This window comes from Acartia tonsa, chromosome 15 (assembly GCF_053477335.1).
Source record: "Acartia tonsa isolate MP-2025a chromosome 15, ASM5347733v1, whole genome shotgun sequence".
Taxonomy (NCBI): Eukaryota; Metazoa; Arthropoda; class Copepoda; order Calanoida; family Acartiidae; genus Acartia; species Acartia tonsa.
The window spans coordinates 13,976,579-13,991,575 of record NC_137274.1 but is presented as its reverse complement, the minus strand read 5'-3'; the positions used below and the strand labels follow the sequence as shown (position 1 = coordinate 13,991,575).

Below are 14,997 nucleotides of genomic sequence, written 5' to 3'. Positions count from 1 at the left end.
AGTGAGGGAAGTAGAGAGTTACAGACAGACAGAGAGAAAAAGACTCATTTTTTTATCATCTATCTATGCATTAAGCTATAAAAATTGAAAAGAATTTTCTCGTATTCATTCGAATCCGGTGGATAGGAACCGGTTCTCATCCATACGAAAAAACTATGTCTAGCACCCTATTATATCCAGCTTTCTACGAATATAAAAATGTACAATCATAAGATTTAAACTAGTTTTTTTAGCCGGTGCCTCCGGCATCTCGGGGCTAAAAAAACTAGTTTTAATCTTTTAATTGTACATTCTATATCCGCGGAAAGCCGTTTATAATACGATGCGAGAAATAACTATTAATGAATATAATAGATTTGAAATCTGCATAAAATTTTAAGGATTTTTTATAAAATTCGTTTTTTATATATTTCATTATTTAAAAGCGCAAATCCAATTTAAGTTAATAAATTTTGACCAATAGGATAGGTGAATTGGTTGAATGATGTACGTCACCTAAGCTTCTCCAATCAGGGCGCAGATAGTTTTCAATCCACCAATCACAGATGTCAATATTATTTAACTTAATTTGTATTTGCGCTTATAGATAAAGAATTATACAAAAAACGAATTTTATAAAAATTCCTTAAAATTGTATGCAGATTTCAAATCTATTATATTCATTAAAATTCTTTCCAATTTTTATAGCTTACTATGCATTTATTTATATTTCTATCTATTCATCTATCCACTTATACATCTATCTATCTATCATATATATATATATATATTAGTGGTACAGCCCCCCCTGGTGAGGAAGGAACATTAGTGGGAAGTCTCCATCTACCTGCCATGCTCTCCCAACCTTGTATAGTCACCACTAAGGTAAATTAACAATGATGTAACTCACCTCTTTACATAACAAGGATGGGAACATCAATAAAAGCAGAGTTCTTAAATCAAAACTCAATAAGCTGAATATAAAAATAGAAGTATAAGAAAATTGTATATTATTATTAATAGTAATTATTTGGACAGCCCCCTATAGGGTTAATCTATGTTAATATCTAGGTAGAAGACTGTAGAAACTGTTCAATAATGTTTTGCAGTAATAAGGAAGAATTTGTGAGAATAAGGATGATTTTGTGAGAAAAAGAAAGAATTTGTGAGAATTAGGAAGTTTTTGTGAGATTTAGGAAGATTTTGTGAGAATTAGGAAGAATTTGTAAGATGTTGAAAACTTGTTTTTAATAATCTTGACATCTAGGTGGAAGACCCTCAGAAACTTCTGGAACGCCAACAAATCCAACAACAGAAGAGTGTCCATGAACTATCAAAAATTAGAAACCTGGCAATTAATACTTAAAATACTTTTTTAATAGCAAAGTTCTTCCATATTTAGGGTTCGTAAATCCATATATCCTTTCATCTGTCTTCACACTTCTGTCCTTCCAAAATGAATAGCTCTTTTTGATAATTTTGATATTGTAGAATTGCCTATTGATTTCAATCTTTTGATGGTGATTCCTGTAACAAGTTGATATAATTTATAAAGCGTAGCAACTCTATGTAATCATTCTCTACTCTAAAACCCAGTAGGACAGCCCAATACCCAAAACTAAAGAGGAAGGGGGAGGTTTTATCATTGCTCACCGTGTATAATACAGCGCTTCTCACATTGTCTGTTTGTCCTTCCATACCACTTTCTTTAGTGCATTGTCAATTACCCCTTGATAAATATTAGAAAGGGGAGTGTATCCCCCCCCCCCCCCACCTTGGCAAAAAATATTAGAAGTATTAATTTTGTGTAGAATGAGATTCCTGTGCCTGGCAACCTATTTCAACTCCCAGATGTCCCCATTCCCAAGGAATTTATTTCTTAATGATATCCATAGTTGTATGTCTTTTTTGTTGGCTGAAAAACTTTGGGTACTCTAATTGATTTGTGATTGGTTGGTTCTTAGCTTTTTGTGTCCAAATTTTATACCAATAATTTTTATCTAAAGAAAGGGTAAATTTGTGTATCATTATTGGTGATTTGTTTCAATTTGCTGTTCTTAGTCTTATAAACAACTTAAGATTCAGGGATCTAATTTGATAAGATAACTGGCTATTCATTACAACATATTTAAGTAAAAAGCTTTGATTGTAGCAAGAAATAAGTTTGTGCTCAGGCAAGAGATCTTTTGAAGCTAGTGGCGCGCCCTCCCAGGAGGAAGAGTGCCCAACCTTCTCCAGCACTCAGGCATATATTTTAGATAACATTCTATGGCTATTTGATTCTCCCTTATTTCCACTAAATCTTTCTTATTCTCACAAAATCTTCCCAATTCTTACAAATTCTTCCTAATTCTTATAAATTTTTCCTATTTCTCACTAAATCTTCCTAATTCTGACAAAATCTTCCTAATTCCGACAAAATCTTCCTAATTCTCACAAATTCTTCTCAATTCTCAAACTTTTTTCCCATTTTTCACAAATTTTTCCTAATTTTCAAAAAAAAATTCATATATCTCACAATTTCTTCCTAATTCTTATAAATTCTTTATAATTCTCACAAAACCTTACTAATTCTCACAAAATCTTCCTAATTCTTACAAATCTACATTTAATGGTTTTAATCATGTTTAAAAATCATGTTTCTCAATGCATCTTACAGACAATTTTCCACTTAAAATTAAATTTCTGTAAATCTGTCTGTCTGTCTGTATCTCTATCTGTCTGTCCATCTGTTTAAAATGTATTATGTTGTGTTAGTGAGAGACAGCCTGATTCTCAGCTTGACAGTGTCAGTGCAAACTTTGAGAGCCAAATTGAAGAGGAGGATTGCTACTCACATCTAGAAGACAGCTATGAGGTCAGTAGAATGACAAACAGACACACAGAAAGACACACAGAAAATCAGACAAAAAGACAGACTGACAAACAGATGGACAATGTGATTCATTAAAGATGGAAGATGTATAAAAAAAAATTGGAAATACAAAACCATTAAAGTGTTTAAAACATTAAAAAAAATATTTTATTATGATTACTTTTGGGGCAAAATTTTCAGTTAATTCAATATTAAGAACTTTTGATACTATGGAAAACCAATTTTTTCAGTTAATTCAGGTTGCTTTTATGATGCTTAATTTATGTACGGTTAGGTAAAATAAGAGCGAAGGAGAATCCCAAAGTTAGAGATATGTTCATTTTCCAAAAATTGAAAAATTTCCCACCAAAATATTTTTAAAAAATAAAATAAAAGTATCATTCATGCTCTTTGAATATCTTAGGATACCTCTAATTGCAATCTATTATTTGTGCTTCACTACATTATACAGATTTTATCATGCTTGTTATAATTCAGGTTATTGAGAAGGAGGAAATAGCCCAGGACTCCTCTGCCAATGAACAGGATCAGTTTGGTTTGGCCAGTCAGATCAAGGCATTCAACATTAAAAATTATAGAATAGCTTCGCTTCCAGAGATAACCTTGGATAGCAGGGAAGGAATGGGACATTGGGTAGTTTTTCAGACTTTCTCCAAAGTTTTTCAAAGTTATTCTTGACTCAACAATTTTGGAGACATTTATTGAATTTTAATTTGTTGGTTCATTAAGTGAAGAGTCTAAACGTTTCAACCACTAAATGTAAACTATAGAAGGTGTATTTTTGTGTATCACTATTTGAGTGTATCAATTAATCAGCCATTGTCTTATCCTGCTCGGATAGCCAAAAGAGGTGGGGATACACCATGAGATTTTTTTATATATCTCTGAAACAAATCTTGCCTAATAATGTGCAATATTGTATTTTTGTATAAAGTTTCTGCTAGTAACAAAAATAAAAGGATTTCTAGCTTAATTTTGCTAAAAAAGTCGTATCATGTTAAAAGTTACTTTTTCCTCAGTCAATTTTTCAAAACTTTAGCACTAAAAATCTCCGGTGTTAATGGAGGTAAAAAAATATTTTTATATCTACTTACGTGGAATACTATAGAGAACAAGGACATATGCATTTTTTAATAATTCATTGAGAAATAAGGGCTGCAGATGCTTAAAAATACTTTTTCGAGGGTCATGCTGTATGATCAAACGCCTTATGGACTAACAACCCTTTGATTACACGACATTTAACTGTACATACTAACCAAATATGGTAATAAGTTGGGCCTGTTGTGGGCAAATACATTGCCCTTAATCTAACTAATTGTTGCACATCTTTTTAACGTCTTTTTTTTATAGGCAGACAGACTGACATAAAGACAGGCATTAAGCATACGAACAAACAGCAAATAGATATACAGTCAGACATCCAGTTACTTTATAATGTTAAATGCAGGGCACCCCTGAGAGAAACACTCGCTCCAACAAGAAGAAGAAACCTGACCCTCGCAACCGCAGGAGTCATGAGGTACAATTATGCGGGGTGCTACAGGGATGTCTCCTAGGACCCTTGATAATTATTTAAAAACGACATATGTATAGTTTTCACTTTTTCTACCTTTTTTAAAATGCTTTCTCAACATTTGTAACTGTATATAATAATATTAATAGTTTGCATGTCTTTTCACATAACAGGCGCAACTCATGACAACGCATGACAGTTTCATGCATTCAAAGGTTTGGTTAACTGTTGTGTGTTACTTTACATGAGAAATTGTTGTTGGATTAAATAGTAGACACTAAGATTTTTCTATAAAAGGTAATTGATACCAGTATATCACATGAAAGGTTTATAGATCTTAATGGACACAAATCTATTTTAGGACAAAGAGGAGACTGTCCCAGCAGCCCAACAACCAGTTGAGACTCCCCCACCACTTCCCCCCAAGCGCAGCCCCCACAAACAAATGTCTGTGGAGTCCCAGCTGACCGAGGAGGGTAGTTGCACCCCACCACCAGTGGCCCCCGTCAAGGGAGTGCTCACCCTCGAGGCCATGAACGGCAACGTGCAGGTAAAAGACTATGAGACCATCCAGGCTCGCCCGCTGCCCACCCCACCCGCTCCAGTCAGGTATAATCGTTTGCGTAGCGCTGAACGCCAGCTGCAAGCACAGCAGCTTCAGCAGGAAAAGACAACATTTGTGCAAAATAACACAACCTCCTATAGCAGCATGGACCACACATTGATCGACGAGACAGCAAACTTTCAGACTTGTCGCGACACTTTGATGACCTCCGGTCAGCAGAGCAGGACACTTCTCGTTGGATCTGAAGAGGATGACAACACGATGGCGGACAGCATAGTGGACAGCCTGGTGTCCTGCACAGATACTCTTATCTGCGAGGAGAATGATGATGATGATCCTTATCCCAGTGTCAACTTTGAGAGTGGCATGTCAGGTAGGAGCAAGTTGAGTAAAGGGACAAATGAATTTGTAAGGGTGGGAAAATTATTTTGTTAGGGTGGGAATATTATTTAGTGAGAAAGGACAATTGAATTTGTGAGGGTTTATAATTTTTTTTTAAAAGTCTGAACAAATCACTTGAGAGAAATGTAGCAAGAAATCCTTAGTGGATAGAAAGGCAGACAAACCAACTCTGACAGAACAACAAATAAACAGACAGACTGACGGCATAATAAGCTGATAAGATACCAAATCACAACACCACCGACAACAGCCAACTGCTGACCGCTGCACATGTTCGTAGAAATCCTAGATGAGGCCCTCGGTATGAGTCCTGGCGGCCAGGACAGGAGACTTGAGGAGGGAACTCAGCAGCTCAGCGAGGAATTGATGAATCATGTGGAGAGCTTGAGAAGCACTCTGGACAATATGTCGAACAGGTAAAGTCTCCGCTAGGTTAGACATCTGTCATTTGTCTGTCTGATAGATGGACAGTCAGACAGGTTAATAATTTGTCTAATAGACAGACAAATTATCTGTCAAGACAGATTATCTATCAGACAGACAAATAGACAGATATGTAGAGATACATTATATACATTTTATTAAGCTTTTTAAACATAGGTAGATTTGAAACATGCCATAAATAATTAACAAATTAAGTTTTTTAGAATTGTAGTTATTAAATTGTTTTAGTGTAGATTAGGTTTTATTAAACTAAGTAAATAAAAGAGACAATATAATCAAAATGTACTTTTTTGAGCTAACATAAATTACCAAAAAGTAAACCTTTCCTGGACCATATTGGAGAACCATATTGGTTTAGTGGTAAGATCCTTAACTACAATTTTGCATAGATTAGATGTTCATAAGTCATATGAATCTTCACTAAAATTTTCAATTGTATATCTTTGATAGCAGCTGAGAAAATCACATTTCCCTCATGGCGTTGCGGACTAACTGACTGACGGACAGACAAAGCGAATCATAGAGTAGCTTTGCTTTTCATGGAGCAATACCTCTTCTTATGTTGATAACCATAACATAGGAATAAAATGTATATAATGTATCATTTAAGTCGGTTAGTTTTTTACATGCTTGATCATATTGTATTTGGTATAACTTTGTCAAAAGTGCTTACAAAGCAGACGTTTCTTGACCTAAGATACTTAAATAGTTTCTTCACAAATTAGTTTTAAAACATCATTATATTTCAATGAACAAATATTCTACTTTTGGTCGAAAAAGATCTATTTTGTAAGCATTTTTGACAGAGTTATGGCCAAAAAACATGATTGAACACATAAAACTACCAGACTAGTAGTATGTATGTATACTTGAAACCTCCATTATACTCAGGGGTGTATATCATTTCATTTATAGAGATTTTATTAGATTAATCTTAAAAACTTGAAGGAAGTTATTTTTTAAGTTCCAATGGCTTCAAAAACAAGCTAAAACTTTTTTGCGCGTTTCTGCGCTCCCTTTTTTGTGTAGCTTTCAATTTTTCTGAAAAATAGCTTCCTTCATTTTTAGATTTTAATTGTCTTTTTTATAGTCTTAGATCATTACTGCTTTAATAGGGACTTTTTTAGCATATGCGTTTAGGTTTTTTTTCCAGGGTGGGTGGTGGGGGAGTTGTACCTCCTTTTTCACAAAATATTTTAGTAGATTTTATTTTATATTTTTCCCTCATTTTTTCATAAAAAAGTTTTATGTTGGTTTTTTTTATAAGGGTTTGTAGGTGGGGATGGATTGTTCCAAAATTAATTTATTTTTTGGATTATTGATTTAGCTTAGTCTTACAAGCAATATAGATTTTTTTCATTAGAAGAATATTATTAGAAGTTTTAAATATTTAGACTTAGAATTAGTTCACTATACACTATACAATTACACAATTACAGGGGGGAAGGAACATTGGCCCCCAAATTTTTATAATAAAGTTTTCGTATTCGTTTGCTTTATGAAAAATTATAAATTTTTATTTAGTGTCCAAACGTTTTAACTACTGTAAACAAATGAAGGGAGTGATTTTGCGTATTGTCATTGGGGATGTAAATCAATTTATTGATTATTTTCTTATCCCTTAAGATCCATGATATACAACACTTAGAATAGAAAATTGATGTATATAGAACAGTCCATACTATTTCATACTTGGAAAGGTGATTCCTAAACAATTTAGGTACAATTTAGAAATCTCTATGTAATCGATTTCAAAAAGTCCATAAATCAAATTTAAATATGTATAAATATTTAAGCTTTTTTACAACAATTTTTAAAACTATTATATACATTTTTGGAATGTTGATTCTTAGGACGTCTAGACACAAATATATCGTCTCTATAATCAAGTCTTAAATTGTAAGTACAGCCATATTAACCATTGATAAAGATTTAAACAAAAAATTATGTTCTTAAAATTTGAAATGCTGAGAAATATACATTTTAGATTTATTTGATTTTCGACTTAAAGTAAAAGTCATAAGTTTAATTTAATTTAAAACAAGGATGACATCCATAAGCACAAACAAACAAACAGACAATCCGAGTTTTATAACAGATATTCAATTGTCAAAAAAAGAAATATGGAAAAAAATCACGAAATCCTTTGAGCTTGAATCACAGACATACAACTAAAACAATGTATAGAATATATGCTCATATGACATAAGAATCTTTACTTAAAATTTAAATTACATTTAAGAAATTTACATTTCTCCATAATGGTACGGACTTTTATAATATATAGTAATAATTATTGTCATATTCCTGTGCACGTAACTGCTAAAAAAATCCCCCCCCTCCCCACTTACAAAGGGATCCTAAAAGATAAGACAATGGACAATTAATAAGTGTACTTACTTAATGATGTTAACCAAAATAATCTATAGATTAAAATTATTGATTTAAAAGTAAAGTTTAAACCAACCAATCAATACAAATATCCCCCTCTTAAAAACTATGAAACTAAAAAATTCCACCCTCCCGCCCGTCAAAAAAATGAATATGCACCCCTGTAAAAGTGTAAGTATAACATTTTTTGTCATGATTACCAGATCTTCTCAGTAATCCTCAGATGCTCAGTAACGCCTGCTAAATCAGGTAAGCATCTTTTTTAGCACAATTTTTTGGTCAAAAAAGGCCAATTTTGTTGATCTTATGTCACTTTTTAACCGTATCTTAATACATTTGCTAAAAATCGTCCAAAATGACTAATTTCCAGTTTTGTATTTTTTTAGTAAAACCAATGACCTAAAAATAAATGTATTTATTAAAAAAATTATAATGCTAAAAATTTTTTTTGAAAATATTTCAATTTTAAAAGATCTGGTAATTATGACAAATTAAAGGAGGGGGGGGGGGGCTGAGGCAGGAAGAGAGGGGACAATGGGCTATTTATTACACTAGTCCCCAAAGTTTTATTATAACGTTTTTTATTAGTTGGCTTAACAACTATGGGGTCTTTATTGAATTTTTTAATGGTTGGTTCATAAAGTTTAGTGTTTTAACGACTAAGATTAATCTACGACGGAAGGGGTAATTTTGTGTATCATCATTGGAGATGTACATCAATTTATCAGCCATTGTCTTATACCTTTAGATCCCTGGGAGGGGGGGGAGGAGGCACTATATTGCCTTGAACTTTTCAACCAATCAAAATTATATTTAAAAGGTAGAAGGAATTGGACAATGAACGACAAATTAATTCCTCCCCTTTCAATTATTATCACTTTCGTAAATTTAAAATAATGGTTGAAGAGTTTAGACACACTTAGAAAAGTATCATTTACAGTACATTACCCCCCCCCCCCCCACTCCTAATTCTGCATTTTTCTACTTTTTAGTATTTTTCAGTACAGCTTCGTAACCGAATAATATCTGTTGGATAAGAAACGGTTATGAAAAATAGTCATGTATCGTATCGTATTATAGACAATTTTACACGAATATGAAAATGAAAAAAAATAGAATCGATACCAGTTTAGTTGGCCTTGGCCTTCGGTCCCTCGAGTCCACAAATCTGGAATTGATCTTACATTTTTTCATTTTTTATCCGCAGAATGCTGTCTATGATAAGATACAAAATCTAGGAAAATACAGAAAAAAACACTTTGTCTTTATAGTGATGAATTTATATTTAGACATGCACACAAAAATACACACACGCAGACAAGCAACCAAACACACACACAATATTGCCTTGATTACAAAGTACACGACTCTTTTGTTTCAGGTTAGGAGCTCGGTCTCGATCTCGCTCTAGCTCCCGGCCCCGCAGTGGTTCTAGGCCCCCCAGGGTTATTCAGGTACGTTTTAGGAAGCCCATCACCTATTTGGAGCGGGATTCAACTTCGATTTCAAGTGATCATCTAGAGAACCCAAGGGCATCATCTGCTTGTAATAGGATGCATTATTCTAACGCCCACTGGTAACATCCAACAGACAACCGCTCCTTTGATTGCACGACATTTATCTTAGAAGTCCTAACTGTGCAATTGCATGGTATATCCGGTGGATTAGACCTGGATCTCAGCCATACTGAAAAAATATGTAAATTATCGAATTACAGAGAATTTTCCACAAATATCTAAATAAAAAACCCATAAAATTAATACCAGTTTTGTAAGCACGGGCCTTCGCCCTCTCTGGGCTAACAAAACTGTTTTTAATCTTGAAATTTTTCATTTTAATATCCAAAGAAAGCTGTTCATAATACGATGTCATAAATAACTATCAAAATCCATTTTTTTCGTTGAGGCTCTTAATTGGAAGATTTTTAGAATTTAATTAAGATTTTTATTCTGAGATAGAGAGAAATGGTAACTAGGGAAGAAAAGAAAAACTTTTACAAACTAGTATGATGTATGTTTGTCTGCATGTCTTTAAAAAATTTTAGCATCTTCACCCTTCTTTACCTATTTTTTTAAAAATTTTTTATCTTGTAGCCTTCAGAATAGTTATTTATCACATCGTATTATAGACAGCTAGTAAATATTGTCATTTTTATTTTATTGTTCGTAGAAAGTTGTCTCTAGTACGATAGGTTAGGCATTTTACTGGAATAGGTATTTCTCGAATCGTATTATAAACAGCTTTCCGCGGATATAAAATGTACAATTATAAGATGCATATCAGTTTTTTAGCCCTGAGATCACGAAGGCACGGGCTAAAAAAGCTGGTTTTAATCTTATGATTGTACATTTTTATATTTGTAGAAAACTGGATACATTTTTTTTGGTATGGATGAGAACCGGTTCCAATCCAGTGGATATTAATTGAATTCAATGCCATACTTACTTTATCATTTCAGGACAAAATGTAATATTACCCAGCGTAGAAGACCATCCACCAAGAAAACTCAATTGTAGAAGACTATCCACCAAGTTTAAATGACCCTTGAGTTAAGATTGTTAACTTTCTTTTTATAAAAATCCACCAACGGCTCACAGTCAAATGCTCGGCTTAGATCATAAAAACGATAGTTTTTGAAATATTACTAATTGATCAGTGGGGGAGGAGACATTGGGCTGTTTATTACGTACTTGTCCCCAAAGTTTTATAATTTAAAATTTTTGTTTCTTTAAATTGAGTTTTTTCTTTGTGAATTATCATTGGGTATTTACATCAATTTATCGGTCCTTGTCTTTTCCCTGCTAATTAGTTATGTTTAAAAGTGAACAACGTGTATTGCTTTTTAATTCGGATTAAATGTACCAAAACTCATCCAAAAAAATTAAGATTTATAATTTCTTATGCGATATTTTGGGGGGAAGGGATACTTTTTTAAAATTTACCTAACTTGCGTAAAATAGGTCTTTGAAAGTGCATAAACTTAATTTTTTTGGATAAAACATAACCAAAGATCATTTTAATTTTTATTTATTTTCCCCTTATGATTATGAATTTTAAATCATGAAAATTACTGTATCATATTCTACTATTAATTTTAGTTGTTAAAATAAAGATTTCTGTTAGCTTCAACTTATTTTTATCTGCAATAGGGCAGCTCCACTATAAAACTTGGGTCTGTATGTCCGTTAGTTTGACCCTAACACATTAGAAACAAAAACAAGCGGCTAATCCGAACCCAGTAAAAGTGTCTGACTATGACGTCAGAAAAAAATTAACAATTAACCAATGAGAGACCGCTATATATTTTACCATTGGTCAATTACAGTGAATACTGGCTTCTCATTGGTTAATTGTTATTTTTTTCTGACGTCATAGTTCGACACTTTTACGAGGTTCGGCTAATCCCCCACTTTAATAGTCCAGTAAGTCATACAATGGAGCCTCATAGCGGCACTTTAAAATATTTTAATATTTCTTGGAAGGGTGATGGTATCCTCCCCAAAATAGTTATAAACCTTCAAATAAAAACTAAACTGTAAAGGAAAATTGTACTGATTCAGTAGTTAGAGATATCTTGAGTTTTTTTCAGACTTTAAAATAATATAATGTTGATTATTTGTCTGTTTGTAAAATTTAGCCTATGCAAATGTTGTCATCCTTGTTTTTTTATCTAACAATTTTTTATTTATCGTATCGTATTATAGACAGTTTTTTGAAAATCAATTTTATTATTTGTAGAAAATTTCTGTAATATAATACTATACATAATTTTTCAATATAGGTTAAAATAGGTTCTAATCCAATGAATATTAATAAGTTTTGAAGCAATTTTAGAAACGATTTTAAAATTAAATTTACAAAAAATCCGTCAAATAAAAATTAAAAAATCTACCAATTATAAATGAAAATTTTAGTTTTTACTGTTGTCTGCAAAAATGATGATTTTACGAGAACTTACTAAGGTAAAATATTTATTTAACAGGGATGATAACATCCATAAATGTGAAGCTCAACAATATAACGTTCAAACGAACACAAATAAGTTTGCAGTGATAGTCTGCGAAAGGAGAATGAAATTGACTATAAATTACACTGGTACCCTAAGTTATTTTACCACATTATATTATTCAGAGGCTAAAAAGCTTAAGGCGCTCTTATAAAGGGTCATGTGAAGGAAACAAAGTTGCGGGTTTCATCATATTTTCACAGTAACTTTTCTCCTATTTCTATTTTTGTCTTATCCATTAAGACCCTAATTGTAGGTTTCAAAACTATCGTCGCTTTCTTTACCACTGCTTTATCATTATTCAAAATAGTCACAATTTAACAAAAATGATTATTTCATAAAACAAGGATGACGATATAGAAACATACTGGCGGCTACGCCCCTAGATGCCTCTAGGGGCATGCAAAATATTTTCTTTTTAATCTATTTTAATAATAATTTTGTTGCTAGATCATGTTAGTTCTGTTTTTTTTGCAATTTTGCTTGGGAGAGTGGTGGCTCCCTCCCCAAAAATAGCTAAAATTTTTCCAGAGCTGGATCTTTAAATCATTTCAATGGTGCGCCAAATCGGGGTGAGCCAACTTTCCACCAATGAGAGAACAGCATTTTACGAAATGCCGCACTGTGATTGGCTGAAATTCGACGCACCCCGATTTGGCGCACCATTGAAATGATTTAAACATCCAGCTCAGGACTTATAAGAAGCTACCTTGTAAATGAGAACCATATTGGTTCAGTGGTTAGTGACATCCTTCGGTACACACACACAGACAGACAGATATCTTTTTACTTTTTAATAAGGATTTATTCTAAATTAAGAATCCGATCTACCAATAACGTGCGTTATAGTCTGGGCTAATATTTCCAGAAAAAATAATCACAAAACCTTTTATATTGAAAAGTTTATTCATTATTACAATTTACAAAATAAATCACCCAACCGGGTTTTCTTCACATTTAGATATACATTATACTGATACTGTTTTCCTATAAAACTTTCCTTCTACATAAGACTTGCTAACATCTATCTTAATAATGAAACAAGGATGACAACATCCATAAAAGCGATGCTCTGAAACTGTATGACAAATGGACATTAACACTTGTATAGTGTCAGAACTGAATAATCAGAATATAAATGTATAAGAGTCGAAGCAAAATTGTTAGTAAATTTGTTGAAAAATTGTTTTATGCAGGATAATTATTAAGGACATACTCACATTTTTAGGACTTGATTATAGAGATCAAAATCTACCTACACAGTAAGAACACACTTCTTTGTAGAAAATATATTTTGCTTTATTCAAGCCTTCTCAATTCTAATTGTTTAAGAGTTTATGTACAACTGATAGAGTTGTTTCGCTTATAATATTGTACTTTGTTGTCCCAGGAATAAGTATACCATAATCAGATCAATCGGATAATTAGAAGAAAAAAACCAAATAAGCTATCCATCACGGACAGACAGACGGACGTATGAACTGACCCTAATTATAGAAAAGCTTCGCTTTTAAAAATTTTGCACACAGTCCTTTTAGTAGTACAACAACAATATCTATAGTTTTGATTTAAAAAAGGAGCCGCACTTTGTTGAAAAGAAATTGAAAAAAAAGGGTGGGCAAAATAAATCTGGATTTTTTTCTAATTTCTAAACAAATGAACATGAAATCTTCAATCTTAAAGATTTTATTAAATTTTAAAATTGGGATGCTAACTTTGTTTATTTAATAAATTTATATTTAAATATTTGATAAAATCTTTAAGCTACCCTTCGACTCGGCAGCTCTTATTTGACCACAGTTGAGCTATAACAACATTTTATGAATTTTAAGAAATGACATGAAGATTCAGCTAATGAAATTTCCCCTTGACAGACACTACTTTTCAGCCCTTAGTTAGTTCAAAGCATTTTAAAAACTAACTTTCGAAAAAAGAAGGATTCTAAATGCTTCTTATCCAGGGGTTACGTGTCCTTATTAGTAGCGAAGCTACTCTATAATTCACTTTGTCCGTCCGTCAGTCAGTCCCAGTCAGTCCGTCCGTCCGTCAGTCAGTCCGTCCGTAACGCTATGGGGGAAATGGGATTTACTCAGCTCCTATAAAAGATAAAATGCTAAAAATTTTTGACAACGTTCCCATCATTAAGGAGCACAATTGACTATAAAACATCATTAGCGTTCGGACCGATTTTTAGCAGGTTTTAGGCTATTTTTATATTTTTCACATTTTTCTCCATATCTTCAGTGTTTATGGTCCGATTTTCAAAATTTTTTCAGTTATAGATATCAAAATTAAATTTCCCGTCTTTTAAAGAAAACAATCATGACGGCCAGACTGCCTTTTTAGCAGGTTTTAGGCTGTTTTTTATATATTTAACATTTTTCTCCATATCTTCAGTGTTTATAGTCCAATTTTCAAAATTTTTCAGTTATAGATATTAAAATTAAATTTCCCGCCTTTTTGGCAGGTTTTAGGCTATTTTTATATATTTAACAAGTTTTTCCATATCTTCAGTGTATATGGTCCGATTTTCCAAATTTTTTAAGTTAAGGATTTAAAAATTAAATTTTTTGTCGTTTTAATAAAACAACCATGACGGCCAGACTGCCTTTTATCAGGTTTTTGGCTATTTTTATATGTTTTACATATTTCCCCATATCTTTGTTTATTTTGATGCAATTTTCAAACTTTTATGGGATATCAGTATCAAAATAATTTTTCCCATTGTTATGAGCATCTTTAATATAATTTACTTTGACCATCATCATCATGCAAAATAAAACAAGGTTTCATGTTTATTTTATCCAATAAATCTATTC

At 32.4% G+C, this 14,997-nt stretch overlaps 1 protein-coding gene across 2 annotated transcripts in view; it reads left to right on the top strand.

The window, feature by feature from the left end:
- LOC145307632 (uncharacterized) overlaps positions 1–11,301 on the top strand; it is a 42,822-nt gene extending 31,521 nt beyond the window's left edge. Inside the window, exons 32-42 of one of the 2 annotated variants that reach the window (XM_080150108.1) lie at positions 774–864; positions 1,247–1,330; positions 1,791–1,848; positions 2,155–2,224; positions 2,737–2,836; positions 3,332–3,409; positions 4,305–4,376; positions 4,732–5,308; positions 5,618–5,753; positions 9,554–9,626; positions 10,631–11,301. In XM_080150108.1, coding sequence (XP_080006234.1) covers positions 774–864; positions 1,247–1,330; positions 1,791–1,848; positions 2,155–2,224; positions 2,737–2,836; positions 3,332–3,409; positions 4,305–4,376; positions 4,732–5,308; positions 5,618–5,753; positions 9,554–9,626; positions 10,631–10,642 — 1,351 coding nt within the window. In that variant the 3' untranslated portion in view covers positions 10,643–11,301. The remainder of the gene's footprint in view (positions 1–773; positions 865–1,246; positions 1,331–1,790; positions 1,849–2,154; positions 2,225–2,736; positions 2,837–3,331; positions 3,410–4,304; positions 4,377–4,731; positions 5,309–5,617; positions 5,754–9,553; positions 9,627–10,630) is intronic. The other variant, XM_080150109.1, reaches the window with a different exon arrangement.
- The last annotated feature ends 3,696 nt before the right edge of the window (positions 11,302–14,997 follow it).